Source organism: Rana temporaria, chromosome 8 (genome assembly GCF_905171775.1).
Source record: "Rana temporaria chromosome 8, aRanTem1.1, whole genome shotgun sequence".
NCBI lineage: Eukaryota > Metazoa > Chordata > Amphibia > Anura > Ranidae > Rana > Rana temporaria.
This window is the reverse complement of record NC_053496.1, coordinates 106,827,820-106,844,740: the sequence shown is the minus strand read 5'-3', so window position 1 is coordinate 106,844,740 and position 16,921 is coordinate 106,827,820. Positions and strand designations below refer to the sequence as shown.

Sequence of the window (16,921 nt, the reverse complement as noted above, 5' to 3'; positions counted from 1 at the left end):
CAGTTTGCGTTTGCATTACTCCCCAATAGTCTCCTTGTAGGTGGGGCAATATAGTGGTGTCAAAGTGAAAATTGAACGTAAAATAAAATAAATAGTGGTGAGAAAGAAGGGGTTCGTGCAATGATTCCCATCCGTGAGCCCATAGTGCCCCATATGTAGCGAGCGTATTACAACCTCCATTTACCAGATATTGTTAGTGTTTACGTTGTTGTGGTGGTTGTTAGAAAGTTGGACTAGGAAGGGTCCGGTAATGCCAATTATTTGTAGACTATAATACATATTCCCACGTGTTTTAGTGACTGGTAGGTCATATGTGTATCAGCTATGCATGGACCACGTAAGGAAGACGGGTTTTTATTTTTACATAGTATGTAGTGCTATTTGGTCCTCTACTGTGGTTAGGGGTCCCACATGTGTGCAGGTCAGGAGCTATGCATGTTGAGTCTTGATAAGTGAGATCAAGTGTGGATCCCGTGTCCTACGTCTGGTCACGTAACCGCGCAGAGACGTAGGATCAGTGTGAAGGCTGTCTCTACGGATCGTATTAAACTCACCCATCTTGTCTCTTCCCTCCCGTGGCTAGTGAGCAGGCATACTGGGCAGAAGGTCCCCATCCCCCCTGATCTATAGCCAAAGATCCTGTAGCTAAAACCTAGGGGTGTTCCCCTACTCCCGTTACCCGTACATATCAAGGCTTGTTATTTAAGCATTTATATACCATAAACACGATAGACATTTATAATAAAATTGGTGGAGTAAAAATAATAAAATAAAAAAAAGAGAGAGAAATTTAAAAGAAAAGCAAAGGGAGGAGGGGTAGATGGAGTTAGGTTACCAATGTACTGGAAGTTGGTTGTAACGGGGTAAGCAGTCGGAGTATTTGTCTCTGTCTTTGAGCCAGGGTTGTTCCGTTTCAAGCTGTGGTCGCTGCGGGCAAGTTCCCTTCAAGAAAAGTTGCTGTTACAGTCCTTTAGGTGTGGGGGATTTCCGTGTGGGACAACTCAAATAGTGAGACTGATCTGAGACTCGATGCGGGGCAGAGTTCATCAGGTAGTGATCGCAGGGAAGACCATCAAGTCTATGAGGGGTGTTCCGATGGCTAACATGTTTGTTTCATAAATAAGGAAGAAACACAGCTCGGTGGCGGCGGTAGGGCGCGTTGGAGAAACGTACGGCCAGTTGTTAACAAGAGGTTTGCGGGGGGGATAAGGAGAGTTCCGCATGGAAGAGGTGAGTAAAAAATGGATAGTGGGAGCAAGATGGGGAGAAGAATAAATATATTTACCGCTTTGCAGGTGTCTTTCAGTGTGTGCCATATCGGGGAATCGGCATCTTATCTGTGTTCCCTAGGTCTGGGAGGTTTGGCTGCGGGTGAGGCTTGGTTCCCTCTGTAGGAGCTTCTTTTGTATTTGCCGGCTTGATAGGGAGACTTGGTCGGTGATGGGTCGTGTTGGAGTGGCTGGTGTATGAGGGCTGGAGGTATCAAGAATTCTGCGTACCACTCCGGGAGTTCCACCGGAGCTATTTGGAGGTTCTCGCAAAATTGTCGCAGCTCGTCTGGGATCCTGAGTAGATGTTGTTTACCGTTGAATGCGGCTTGTAGGGCAAATGGAAATTTCCATCTATAGCTGATTCCTTTGGACTTCAGGATTTCTAGTAAAGGCTTTAGGGCTCTTCTGTTTTTGAGCGTGATCGGCGATAGATCCTGGAAGAGCTGGATGTCAGCCTCATTGTATGTGATGTCGTCACTTGCTCTGGCCTTTTGCAAGATTTCTTCCTTTAACGGGTAATTCGGTAAACAGCAAATTATATCCCTCGGGGGGGTATTATCTGGCGCTCTTGGTCGCAGTGCTCGGTGCGCTCTGTCGAAGTCTATAGGCGAGGCTTCAGGTCTGTCTAGTAGGCCATTAAAGATGGATGCTAGTGCGGGCCTGATTTGCTCTGGGGTTATCGACTCCGGTACTCCCCTTACCCTGATATTGTGTCTGCGGCCTCTGTTGTCCAAATCCTCGATTTGGCGGTTGGCATCTATCAATTGCTGTGAATGGACTTCAGCGATGTCATCCAGCCTCGTGAGAGCGCGATCTCGTCTCTTGCCTGCACGCTCAGTGACCGCCATTTGTTCTGATAGCCTAAGTAATTCAGTTTTGATATCCGTTATGGCGACGGAGAACGAGTTCTTTATGTCTGCTGCGATCTCCATCATGGTGGCATAATTTAGGGGACAATCGGGAGGCGCGCTGTCTCTGTTAGAGTCTTCTGAGGCAGGTAAAGAGACCTCGTCGTCCTCCATGTCCTCACGTCTCTCCGGATCATGATCCAGCGCCATCTTGGCTTTCAGGTGGTTGTTACTGAAGCGGTATTTGTTCAGGCTAGCTGGGTTGGTTTTCCCTTTTGGGGTGCCCATCGACCTTAGTTGCCTGTTAGGGGTCCCCCTCTTGATGCGTGTGCTCATATTCCGCGGAAAAGACGGTATTTGCAGTGCCTGTTCCAACGCTAGGACCAGAGCTCCTTTACTTAGCGTCCATCCACGCTGCTCGCCAGGCCCTGGACCACTTTCTCCCCCACATTTCTTTCTTTTGTCCTAAGAGGTAGCCCGTGGCATTTGGTAGCAAATAGGAAAGTGCAGGGTGCTAAATGAGTCTGGCCAGGGATCAACTGCAAAAGCTGTGATCTATATTTGCTGAATAGAGTACCTGGGCTTTTAAGATACTCAGATGTTAAGGGTGCAAGCAGACACTTGACGTGATGCTATATAAGCTTGAGGCCACTTTAGAAAATAAAATAACAAGTTTGTATTAACCTGATTTTGCATCTTGACTGGCTTTAAAATATATATATGTATGTGTGTGTATATATATATATATATATATATATATATATATATATATATATATATATATATATATATATATATATATATATATATATATATATATACAGTTTATGGAATAGCCTGTCTTTTTTCATGAATGGCTTCTAACATGTCTTACTTCAGCTCTGTTGCAATATTAGAGAAACACTATGGGCCAGATTCTTGTAGAATCTGCGGCGGCGTAGCGTAAACCATTTACACTACGCCGCCGCAAATTATTGGAGCAAGTGCCGTATTCTCCAAGCACTTGCTCCGTAATTGGCCCGGCGTAAGGCCGCGTAATTCAAAGGGGGTGGCTTGTATTTAAATTAAGCGCGCCACCGCACCGATCGAACTGCGCATGCGCCGGGCGGAAAAATAGCCCAGTGCGCATGCTCCAGCTCACGACGGAAAACGTCAATGACGCCGACGTGAGCGTCATTGACGTAAAGTCGTATTCGCGAACGACTTACGAAAACGTCATAAACGACGGAAAAGCCGACGCTGACCCGACACCATACTTAACATGGCATACGACGGACCTACGTAAACTTGCCCCTCGTTATAGCAGGGGCAAGTTTACGCTTACGGAAACGTCGTAATCTCGCGTAACTAGCTAATTTGCATAGACGACAGGGAAAACGACGATGCGACACCTAGCGGCGGGAAAAAAAATTGCATTTAAGATCTGACAGCGTAAGAGCCTTACGCCTGTCAGATCTGATGGGTATCTATGCGTAACTGATTCTAAGAACTAGTCGCATAGATACCCTGGGCCAGATTAGGACTTACGACGGCGCAAATGGCGTTGCGCCGTCGTAACGCCTTTGAGAATCTGGCCCTATCTGTTTAAACTAAAAACGCTCAAGCTGATATGTCTTTACTGAACATACTAGGGTTGATTTACTAAAAGCAAATATGCTGTTTACTTTTCAAGGCAAACATCCCCTAGCTTGGTGAATGTGGCAAAGCTCTGCTGAGTTCCATTATCCAATAATGTGCAAGCAAAAATGTTTTATTTTCTTGCAGGTAAATGGGGCCACATGCTAAGATTTTCAACCACAACAAAACTTTATTGATTCCGTGATCACTCTCCTCCTGCTTAAGTTCCTCCTTTTTTTCACATTTCACTCAGGAATTCGCTTTATCTTGAGCCAGCTATAGATGGAGCGAATCTCCGCCGGTTCAGCAGGGCATGTATGGACAGCCTGTGGGATTTTTTGCATGTGATTACTGCCAGCAGCTATAGCTACTAGCAGTAATCATTGTGTTCTGCCTGTCGGGAAGGCTTCCGACCGGCAGAACACAGAAGTGCTGCAGTAGGAATTCCCCCATCAACACAGTCAGTCACAATCAAGCTATTTTCCCATGGTTGCAAGAAAGGAAATCATATGATTTGTCACTTACCTCAAAGCTATTATCATTCCTCTCAGTCCCGAGTGATACGTGTCAGAAGGAGAAACCCAGTCAAGCAAAGAGTGATCCCAGGATTATTAAAATTGTATTGCAGAGGGGAGATTGGTGTGTGGCCTCCATTTTTTTTTCAGAATAAGGACTGTGAAACCGCCATAGACAAGCTGAGAGAAGAGACTGCACCCTCAATTAGGATCGAGGCATGGTCGTCCGCTCCATAGGGCAAGGGGGGTCATTTGCCCCCCCCCTGAAATCACCAGTGAGAGCCAAGGAGCAGGGCCGAACTGGCCCTGGGGCCAATTAAAGCGGCCCCAGGGCAAGGTCTCGCCCCCCTAGTTCGGCTCCTCTGATAGTCTTCTAGTGTTCCACCTATCACACGAGCCGAAATAGGGGGGCGGGACCTTGCACACAGACCCAGCTCCGTGACATACGATACGAGCGACAGAGGGAGGGGAGCACTTTTTTATATTGTTTACTAGGCCTGTGCTTTGTTTGTGCCAACATCTGTTGCCACAGGTAACACTAGACTATTTTCTGATGTGTTTTTAGCAAGTCTGGAAACGCAGAGCAAACACAACACAGAGTTGTAGCCTACGGCATAGTTTCTAGTTGTCTCTTATTTAGAGTGCCTGTCCCTCTTCTGGAATCAAATCCATTTGTTCCTCATTCCAAAAGGTTCCTTATTTAGACCTGAAATAAATATACTGTCAATATAGTGTAGTGTTTCAGTCAAGGGAAAGGGGTTCTGTGTAATGTAAAGGGGTCCAGTGATGCAGGGTGCTGTGTAATGTAAAGGGGTCCAGTGATGCAGGGTGCTGTGTAATGTAAAGGGGTCCAGAGCTGTGGGGTGTTGTGTGGAAAGGGGTCCAGAGGTGCAGTTGTGGAGAGGGGGTACACAGAAGTGACAAAGATATATTGAAAGATTCAGGGGACACAGTGGGGTGTTTTTACATTTTAATTTTCGGGGGGCGCTTTTAACCCCCGATCTGGTATTGTAAGAGAAAGATTTTCGTGCATGTCTGATAAAATAATATCGGATGAACTGTCATGATCGGCTCTTGAAAGCTCTGTACTAACGATCCAATTATCATACGATTCTTCCTCAGACGACATTTTTCGTACGATATTCGGATCATGTGTACGGGCCATAAGGCTCAGGTTTGGAACTGTGAAAATGTGTTAATCCCTTTCATCCTGGACAAAAGTTCCCTATATTTCATAGCTACACACCCCATAGGTACCAAGGCACTTTGATATCCGTGTAACCATTTTAACAATTCTGCTGCACATTTCCGTAAGGTAATAAAACGTTAATCTTGCATACCTGACTAAGCAACATGTATGACAAATTAACAGAGCATCAGGCTTTACAGCAGCTTAAGCTTTGTTACTATACTATATATATAAAGATTATTTTGGTTGGTGAAAACTTTTTATTCAGTTGAAAATGAATCTTTTTTACTGTATTGATTTGTCTTGATTTCCTAGCAGTACACTGGAACATCTGTTACATAATCATGTTCTGGGTATTATGAATCAGTTCCTATGTGAAACTACCCATTTAAAACACATGGCTTTCCATCCTTGTAAAATAAATGAGCCATTTTAAAAGCTTGAAAACTCGCACCAGCCTAAACCATTTGGTCTGGATTTATAATGCTGTAGACAAAAATTAATTAAAGTTTTTCTTTTGGCTGCTGTAAAATAAACAAACCATTTTAGTTTCTAAGTATTTTATGACTCCTAATAGCTAACATCATAAAACACAAAAGCTTAACCCTTTGACATATCCTAAGGGCTAATCTACATAGGTAATTTTAATATTTGACATTTTAATCATGAAGAAATGCAGTGGCTAGTTGGAGGAGAGGTTTGCATCTGGTCCTATGACATCAGTTGTATGGAGGTGGTATAAATGTAAATCCTCTTCCTCATCCCACATGCCCAGCTACATTGTTTGAGATGCCTTAATAGGTTCCATAACATGGTCAGATCACGTTCTGGTGGGTCTGACCTACACCCTTACTGACACCTCCATGGCTCCAAATAGATAATGGAGGCTGAATGAGAGCCTTCTTCAGGACCAAGATGTACTGGCCGATGTAGTCAAAGAACTAGGGAACTACTTTCACATAAATGCCACACCTGACTGTGCCAAAGGTACTGTCTGGGAAGCCCACAAGGCAGTAATACGGGGGTGCTTATTAAGGGATTAAGCGGCAACGAATGCTACAGCTGACCTCCCCCTTGCGGGATCTGCAAGTCATTGAAGCCCACCATAAACACGCTTCGTCACCACCTCTGAAACGCAAATTAAACACTGTTCCTAAACAAATCACCAATCTACTGCACTTCAAAGCCAAAGCGGCGATTTTTTTTCATAGCGCAAAAAATAAAAACCGCAGAGGTGATCAAATACCACCAAACTAAAGCTCTATTTGTGAGAAAATAAAGACGTCAATTGTGTTTGGAAGCCACGTCGCACAACCGTGTAGTTTTCAGTTAAAGCGACGCAGTACCGGATCGCAAAAAGTGCTCTGGTCTTTGGGCAGCCAAATGATCCGGGCCTGAAGTGGTTAACATTGAATGATTCCATTGGACTATGAATGCAAATGACAAATGTGCTTTTCACATTAATAATGTCTCAATCCAATGACCTACTTTATGGCTCTATGTATGGCTATACCCTGGTGGCTTATACCGACTGGATTTTATGAGAGCTTTACAGCTTGGCCATTTCCTGGCTAGCATACCACCTCCCAATGACACAAATTTACCCCTCACAACGTATGAGGAAAGGAGTGCTGCCACACACACTTTCCTTGACCTACGACATGCTCATTAAACCCCCGGTGGACTATCTAATCCCAAGCCTTATTAAATGGGAAAGAGATCTGAACTGCCATTTTACCACTAACCAAAAACAACACATACTCAGGTTTACACACAAGTCATCCCTATGCATCAAAATTCAGGAGACTAACTACAAGCTCCTCACACGCTGGTACAGAACACCTGTCCTACTGCATGAATTTTTCCCAGCAACTTCCGATCTTTGCTGGCGTTGTCAAAGGAAAAAAGGCACCCTTCTGCATGTCTTTTGGTCCTGTCCTCGACTTTAGAGTTTCTGGGCAGAAGTCCGCAGGATAACTCAAACATTTTCAGAACGAAATGTCCCGAATGATCCAGCATACTTCCTCCTACACGCAAATGACACACCGGCCGTGTCTACAAAAAATCGGTTGTACGCCACCTACTAGACGCAGCAAAAGCCTCCATTCTACTTACCTGGAAATCACCTCTCCCACCGACCGTAGCCGCATGGCTTAAAAAAGTGGATGACATTAGTAGGATGGAAGACCTGATCCTGACTAGCCAACACAGACAGGAGAGGTACTCCAAAACCTGGCAACTTTGGAATATATTTAAATATTTTGACGAAGGGCAACTTCTTAAATACACCCTGCTTACATCCGATAACTACCCTCTTTGCAGTCTAGATCCATGTCCATCCCTTTCTCTGACCAATCCCCCCCCCCCCCTTATATATTTCTTCCCCACATCTCTTTCTATTTTTGGACCCTGTCTAACTATCTCTATTCTTTCTTTCTAGCTAAATAATTATTGAAAATAAAAAGGGGACTGGGTCAGCGGGGCTAATATATCTCACCCTATCCCTATGAGCCATGCGGGACAACCACATGGATAGGTGGCCTGGCCATACTCTGCATGTGAAGTGTCCCTACATGGGAATTTATCCAGGGGTACTGCTACACTGACTTAGCATATGTGGTAATGTTTGGCTGGGTTGGGATTATCTTGTATTATACATCTCTAGTGCCACTGTGATGTTATTCTTGCATATGTATGTTATGTTGCTTTGATGTTGTGTTGATTCTTTTAATTATTATTTGTTGTTTTGGTCCATGTGGACCAGTTTCCCTGGCATAAAAAAAAAAGAAAAAGGTCTTGGTTCCTTTAACTGATTGGATACATATTTTCTATCCCGAGCTGGGATCTAATTGATTGTTTCAGGTTAGATTAATGCCACTCTATTTTTTCACGGATTTATTTCTTATTGTACCATTATTGTGTTCCACAGAGTTCATGTCAATATTTGTTAGATCATTAGTAAGACTAAGAATTTTCCAACAATTGAATTAAAATGTGTCCTTTCTGATTCTTTATTTTTTTTTCTCATCTTATCCTCTGTGCAACAGGTGGTTGCCTTAGATCCAGACCTTGCTGAGAATGGTACTGTAGTATACACCATCAACCCTCCCAATAAGTTCTATGTCTTAAATAGTACCACAGGCAAGATCCGAACAACAGGTGTGGTACTAGACAGGGAGAACCCAAACGCACAAGAAGCTGAACTGATGAGAAAGATTGTTATCTCCGTAACTGACCGTAAGTACTATACTTACAATATCACTTCTACGCAAAGGATTTCTTCTTACTTTATAGTTTAAACATTGTAAATTCAATGATGTGTGCATTATCAGTAGCATTTCACTCAATAGTATTGTGAATGTAAAACAAAATAATGATCAGAATTAGCACATTAGTGTGAACTGAAGCCAAAGGACATATGGCAAATTGCCATGTTCTTGCGTAGGGATTGCGTTGGGCAACACCAGCTGCTGGTGTAATCGAGCCCTAAATGTTTCTGAACGTAGGTACTTACTGCTGAGAAAAATACACAATGTAAATTGTCCCTAATTCACCACAATGGTCAATCTGTGCTTTGGTAATTATTTATTTAAAAATATATATTAATAGTATATTGTGATGCCATTTGTTGTCGTCAAAATTGTGTATAATTGTTCCATGACAAATGTATGGTCTTAGCCTTGTAATGGAATAAGGGAACAGTAAAATGTTCAGTTATTGCTTTGCCTCTACTTAGCAGAAATCGCTGCTTGAAGTACAGTACTCCTTTGGGTAAAGTGATTAGTAACAAAATAACAGGTGCTCTCTATTTCAGATGAGATTTCCTACGCCTTGGGCATAAGTATTTGCTTTGTTATGTCTGGGTAAAAAGAAAACGATATTGTATTTTTTTTTATTAAGTACACATTTTGAGGCATTGTTTTAATGACAAGAAAACTATTTTTATTGTGACTTTTATAGCTTTACATATATACTGTCCTTTTTTTAAAGAATCTCAAATTCAGATTATAGATACTACCTCTGTTGGCTGTAGGTCTGTAAGTCAAGCAATAAAGCCTGCTAATGGCTGCTAGATTAAGTTAAGATAAATTATATACCTTTGGCTAGATTCAGAGAGATGGCCGCAACTTTGTGGCGGCGTAGCTTAGCGTGTTTAGGCTACGCCGCCGTAAATTAGCGAGGCAAGTACTTGATTCTCAAAGTACTTGCCTGCTAAGTTACGGCGGCGTAGCCTAAAGCGGGCGGGCGTAAGGCCGCCTAATTCAAATTTGTCTGAGGGTGCGTGTTTTATGATAATGAGGCTTGACCCGACGTGATTGACGTTTGTTTTTTAACTGTGCATGCGCCGGGCGCCTACGTTTCCCAGTGTGCATTGCGGCTAAGTCCGCCGCACGGGCCTATTGATTTCAACGTGGACGTAAATCCCTATTCACTGACAACTTACGCAAACAACGTAAAAATTTCGAATTTCGAAGTGGGAACGGCGGCCATGCTTTAACATTACTATTCCAACTATTTGATGGAATAACTTTAGGCCTGCTAATGTGTTACGTAAACGCCGTATCTGTACTGCGGCGGCCGGGCGTACGTTCGTGAATAGGCGTATCTACTGATTTACATATTCTACACCGACCGCAATGGAAGCGCCACCTAGCGGCCAGCCTAAATATTGCAACCTAAGATAGGACGGCACAAGCCGTCGTATCTTAGATATGTTTAAGCGTATCTCTGTTTGAGAATACACTTAAACATAGGTCGGCGTAGATTCTGAGTTAGGTCGGCGTATCTACTGATACGCCAACCTAACTCTACCTGAATCTAGCTAATAGACAGTAGGTAGAACATTTCCAGTAGTCAAAGGAAGAGCTGCGCTGTTGTAAGCTAAAATGTGACTCTAGTGACAATAAAGTGCTAGATAAATATCAATTAAAATTATGAAACACCGACTGAGTGAAAGAAAATTATATCTGTAAATAGGTCTGTAAGACCTCAATAAGATAACAAGGGGTTAATTCCTAAATTAGGTAGAAACCTGAAAATTATCAAGTGAATAATAGCAGTCCGTGTAAACAAACCAAAAAAATCCTTAGGAATACCTACAACAATAGTGTCAAAGGTAAAAAAAAAAAGTGAATATATTAAAAATACTAATGCAGAGTGTCCATATTAACTTAAATATCCCCAGTGTTCAACGAATCCAATAATCCAGGAAAAAGTGCTGACAGGATAGTGCCTCCACCAAACAATAACACTGCTGCTTACCAGATGGATTTGATCTCTAATTATTATCTAATTAGGAGATCAATATGCGCATTTTTTTTTTAAGTGTATTTTTGTGCGTGTACTCGAGAGAGGAGCCGGACTGCAGGAGTTGGGAGTAGGCAGGCCTCCCCCAGAGGCAATCTGCCACCTTTCTCCATGCCCCGGGTGGCAATGGCGGGTGTGTGAGGGGGTCCTCCCGCAATGCATGTCGGGAAATGTTAGGGGCGGAGCATGCGCAGTACGTTCGGCGCGGGAACCCGCCTAATTTAAATGGTGCCCGCCCCATTTGAATTAGGCGGGCTTGCACTGAGCGGATTTACGCTACGCCACTGCAAGTTTACAGGTAAGTGCTTTGTGGATCAGGCACTTAAGCTGTAAACCTGCGACGGTGTAACATAAATAGGATACGTTACGCCGCCGCAGCGTAACAGATTTCTACGTGAATCTGCCCCATAGTCTCTACTTTCTGTCCCTGTTGATATGCGGTGACAATATATTAAAGTGGTGCTGCTATGGTAGAATCCCCCCAACAAATTACTGCCAATTGGTCCAAACTGGCTTTTATTATTGCCAATAATGTTTGACATATAGCAGAATCTGTGGGCTCCTTCTCTTGTATTGCTTCTCTGGTTAAGCTTCCTGCCAGTAGATTATTTGACTGTTAAGCAGTGGTGGCTCGTGTTTTTTTTGTTTGGGGGTAGCCAACAACCCCCCTGGGGCACCTCAAGGCCCCCTGCTCGCTGTCTGCCAGTCGGCCCACTTACCCAATCTAGGCTGGGGGCATTGGGCAGTGGTGGGGATCGGGCAGTGCGGGACATCATGGAGAGGCAGGGATCGGGCAGTAGTGGACATCAGGCTGTGTCTTCTCCTCCTCCCTCCTCCTCCTCCTCTTTTTTTTGCCATGCGGCTCCTCCCCTCCCCCTAGGCGTCCAATAGGATCGCCTGTCCTTTCAGCCAATTGGGTGACGGTATCAGACCTGCTTCCTGATTGGTCGGAAAAAAGGATCAGTGTTGCAATAGCGAATATTCATTCACTATGGTAACACCTGGGTGGGCTCGTAGTGCAATGCTCTATGCCATGAGCTCACCCCATTTTAAAGCTTATTAGAGCTTTGGCTCTAATCAGGTGCTAAAAAAAAAAAAAAATGCCACTGTAATTCAGGCACCCAGCGTCCTGAAAGGGGACGGATGCATGAATAGGGGGTGGCGGCAGCAATGAATAGAACATTGCATTGCCACATTGCTAGAAGGTGGAGGGGTGGCAGCCATGGATAGAGGGGGCAGGGCTTGGGATCTTTTACACTACACAGTATTTGATATTTAGTAAGCAAGGGACCTATCTCATTTAATTTTTTTAAGCAGAATGCAACCCTAAGTTAGGCAAGATTTTTTTTTTTTCTTTACGGTCTTGTGCATCTAGCGTGTAACGAGAACGATCCGCGCTACCCCTGATGTACAAAAAGTGAAAGTGATGTAAAAAATACACCTGTGAATGCAAGGCAATAATAATTGTGTGACTGAAATAAAAAATGGTATTTGATGGTGGTGCAGCACCTAAATAAAAACCTGAATATGAGGCTCGATGAACATGAAAAAATACAACAAATAAGTGCGCAACCAAAACAATAAAATACAGGTGACTGAGTCCTGATAAATAAATAGAGTGATCAACTAAGTGATACAATCCTAGGGCTCGAGAGCATATAGTCCTATGAGATCATCCCACATGCGTGTGTTCCTTCCTGGGGAAAATTTGATGCTAGAACCGACCAACCCTTCAATATTATCCTTTAACAAATAAGTGAATAGCCGCTTACCAGATCCAAAGATCATTCTGGCAATGTACACTTCAATCATCAGCTGGATGGGATGCTCACTCATACACCTCTTCCTCCTCTGCAGGTTGCAGGGATATCACGATCTCCAAACGGATCTCTCAGTCAAGGAACTCACGTGAAGGGAAGGTTTTACAAGTGATATGAATGGTACGCTGCGTTTCTCCCTATTGGGCATCAACGGGGATTGGATGCCCTATAGGGAGAAACGCAGCGTCGGGTGGAGCATCAGTAGCTGACGTCACCCCGCTCCCAGCTGATCGGCCAGAGCCAAAGCTGGTTTGAACTTTTTTCACCCGGACTTTTTACTTTGTTGCTAAAAGCCTTTTAGATGTCAGTGATTTATCTCCAGCAAGTGGAATAAAGAGAATCTTTTTTACTACGTCACTGCACCATGAAGCCTTTCTTTTCTCTCCATTCATATCACTTGTAAAACCTTCACTGAGAGATCCGTTTGGAGATCGTGATATCCCTGCAACCTGCAGAGGAGGAAGAGGTTTACGAGTGAGCATCCCATCCAGCTGACGATTGAAGTGTACAGTGCCTGAATAATCTTTGGATCTGGTAAGCGGCTATTCACTTATGTGTTGAAGGATAATATTGAAGGCATCCTTTTGTTGGGTTGGTCGGTTCTAGCATCAAATTTTCCACAGGAAGGAACACACGCATGTGGGATGATCTCATAGAGCTATATGCTCTCGAACCCTAGGATTGTATCACTCAGTTGATCACTCTATTTATCAGGACATCGTCACCTGTATTTTATTGTTTTGGTTGTGCACTTATTTGTTGCATTTTTTCTTGTGCATCTAGCACTTGTGGGAAAAAGGTCTACATTAAGTGTACTGTCATATACTGGAAGGTAAAGTAAAATGCATTTAAATGTAAACAAATGTACAATGGTTGACTACATATAGTAGTGTTTTACATTATTAAATACTTTGTCTTAAAATTTTATAGGAGGAAAACCACCTCTCCGAGCCACAAGCAGTGCAACAGTATTTGTAAATTTGCTGGATCTAAATGATAATGACCCAACATTTCAAAATCAGCCATTCATTGCTGAGGTGCTGGAAGGCACATCTGTTGGAGCTTCTGTATTCCAGGTAATGCCTGTTGTGTTTTAGCATAATACATTTGAAAGTAATGTAATTGAGCAATTTTGCATCCAATAGAAAAATACTGGGAGCATTCCTAGGTTTCTGTAACAGCTACAACAGCCCTGCTGGTTGAAAGCTACACTGTGTCAAATGGCACCCTTGCTTTAGTCACAGACAGTTGTTTTTGAGTAGACAGTAGAGTCACAGAACAGGGATGCAGAGTATTCACTCATGTGCCATTTTCACAGTTCATACTGACAAGGTGAGTACCTCATACTATGTCACCTTATTCTAAATGATCACCTTTCCTAGCAAGAAAGTAAACACTGTTCCAGTTCAGTCCACACCAGTCTGCCACTCACATTCATTGGGTGCCGCCTTGTAACTGTGCAGTATAGAAAAATAAAACATTCCGGAAAGCAATCTTTATTATGCAAAAATTCCTCAAAAATGCAGCAATCATCCTTTAATCTGCTAATTCTATTCAACTGTGTAATATCACGATCCTCTTGCAGAGCTGACAGGAAGAGTGAATGTGTTATGAGTGCTAGTTCAGCGTGAAACACGCCAACAGCCTTTTCCCCCTACTTCCATTGTGACTGATGTTTTTTTAAGGATTTTGTGCATAATAAAGGTGGCTACTGGAGTGCGATCGTCTGGAGTTTTTATTTTTTTATTTCTCACCTTTCCTAATTAAGCCTTAAACACAATACTAATTACACTGCTACTGTGTCTTAAACATTAATTTTGCCTTTTTACCTGTAGGTGGTAGCTATAGATCTTGATGAAGGTCTGAATGGGCAAGTAACCTATCAGATGCCTGTTGGAACGCCACGTATGAACTTTGTCATAAATAACACAACTGGACTGGTTACCTCTACAGTCGTACTTGATCGAGAAAGGATCAGCGAGTATTACCTGAGAGTAGTGGCCAGTGATGCTGGATCACCATCCAAGAGCTCTACCAGCACTCTTACAGTTCGTGGTAATTCCCAGTTAACTTTATCATGGTTTCCATATGTAATTCTTCCCATAAAATCATGTAAAAATGTACCACACAATGCACTCCATGTTTGTCAGTTGTCAGTATCTGTCTACTACTTTAATGTAATTCTGTTACACAGGTTGCTGGATTTAAACAATATTAGTAATCTTATTATACAATAATTATATATTGGCATTGCCATTCCAATACATGTACATGGTACCAGGAAATGTGCAAATGCCTCTGTTGATCCTGAAAAAGCCTGAATTTTTATGTAAATTTTGACTTTAAAGGGGTTGTAAAGGTTTGTTTTTTTTATTTTCTAAATAGGTTACTATAAGCTAGTGCATGGTTGGTTCACTTACCTTTTCCTTCGATTTCCCTTCTAAAAAATGTTTTCTTTGTTTTCTTTGTCTGAATTTCTCACTTCCTGGTCCTCCTCAGTAAGCTGTTCAGTAAGCTGTTCTAAATGACTTTCCACCGCTCGGATGATAGGGGGCAAGCTTACTGAGGAGAAACAGGAACTGAGAAATTCAAACAAAGAAAAAAAAACATTTAGAAGGGAAATCGAAGGAAAGAGTAAGTGAACCAACAATGCACTTGCTTAAAGGAACCTATTTAGAAAATAAAAGACGAACCTTTACACCCCCTTTGAGGAATGTCAAGGATTGCACTTGAATACCCCTCACCAATATCACAACCCGCACCAGCAGCACCACCGCGACATTCACATACAAGTATTATAACACAGCACCTTTTGTTAGGTTGCCTGCTAGGGATGAGCCAAACCCCCCCCCCCCCCCCCGGTTCGGTTCACAGCCGAACATGCGAACAGGCAAAATATTAGTATGAACACCATTAAAGTCTAAGGGACACGAACATGAAAAATCAAAGTGCTAATTTTAAAGGCTAATACGCAAGTTATTGTCATAAAAATATTGTCAGGGGACATTATCAATGCAAAAAAAAAGTTTTAAAAACTGCAATTTTTTTTCGGGAGCAGTGATTTTAATCATGCTTAAATTGAAACAATCTCTGATGCAAGGAGAAAGCCTGGGGTTACCCAATGACGTGTACGGGTGACCCCACCCCCCCTTGCGCAATGCGGGTTTCCGTGAGACGTCATTCGGCCGGGCGCCTCTTATGTAGGCGGTATGGTTTGTAGCAGCAGGGGTTTTTTTCTGTATCGCTCGTGACTGGATTACATCGTTGGAACATTTTTTTTTTTTTTAATAAAGGACTTGTCCCAAACTGTCTCCTGTGGTTTTTCACATTCTGACACTTTTTTTTGGTGAAATGGTAGGGGTACAATGCAGTGGTGTATTTAGGTTTTGTGCTGCCCTAGGCCTGACTAAACTCGTGCACCCCCTAATTTAAATATGAGCCACCCCTTCCTGTCAAGGCCACGCCCCGTTCTGTTTAAGACCCGTCCTGAATTTTTTGAGTGGGGACACTAGTTCTTAGGGCCTGGGGGGGGGGATTCCCTTAATTTGCATGGATTTCCTCTCACTTCTTGTTTGGCTATGGGGCAGGAAATGAAGGGAAATCTCTGCAATGGGACGGAGATGGTAAAAAATAAACTGACAGGGGCTATAACCCTTCCTTACTCTATCCAAAATGAAAAAAAAAAGTGTTGCCTATAGTTCTACTTTAAGCACAAATTTCTGATACTTTTATGGAGAGGACTAAGAAGATATAGCCATGCCAATGGTGCAGCAGAAAACATATAGCACAGTGAGGAAGGTTTGTGGTCCAGGATGATAGGACAGTCAAAATTAGAAGCAGCTTGTGTTACACTAACAGTGTAGCGCAAGCCGGAAGGGACTCTTTCCGTGCTGCCCCCCTGCAAAGTGCTGCCCTAGGCCTGGGCCTTGTTGGCCTAGGCCAGGATACAGCCTTGGTACCACATTACCAATTCACATAGGGAGGGCCAGGATCTGGAGTTCCCCTTTGTTAAAAGGGGGCTTCCAGATTCCGACAAGTGGAGTACTTCCCGAAAAAACAGCCATTTTTAACGGGACCTGCGGGAGGACCCAGGTCCCCAAACACTTTTTATGACAATAACTTGCATATTAACCTTTAAAATTAGCACTTTAGATTTCTCCCATAGACTTTTAAAGGGTATTCCGCGGCTTTTTGAATTTGCCTCGAACACCCCAAATTGTTCGCTGTTCGGCAAACGGGCGAACAGCCAATGTTCTAGTGGAACTCATGTTCATCTTGAACATAAAGCTCATCCCTATTGCCTGCACTTTATCTGGCATATGTAGCAAAGGGTGACCTTGAACTCAACATTATG

At 43.1% G+C, this 16,921-nt stretch overlaps 1 protein-coding gene across 1 annotated transcript in view; it reads left to right on the top strand.

The window, feature by feature from the left end:
• LOC120910430 (cadherin-23-like) overlaps window positions 1-16,921 on the top strand; it is a 245,796-nt gene that overhangs the window by 103,023 nt on the left and 125,852 nt on the right. The window contains exons 10-12 of the mRNA XM_040322190.1: window positions 8,488-8,677; window positions 13,498-13,643; window positions 14,403-14,622. Coding sequence (XP_040178124.1) covers window positions 8,488-8,677; window positions 13,498-13,643; window positions 14,403-14,622 — 556 coding nt within the window. The remainder of the gene's footprint in view (window positions 1-8,487; window positions 8,678-13,497; window positions 13,644-14,402; window positions 14,623-16,921) is intronic.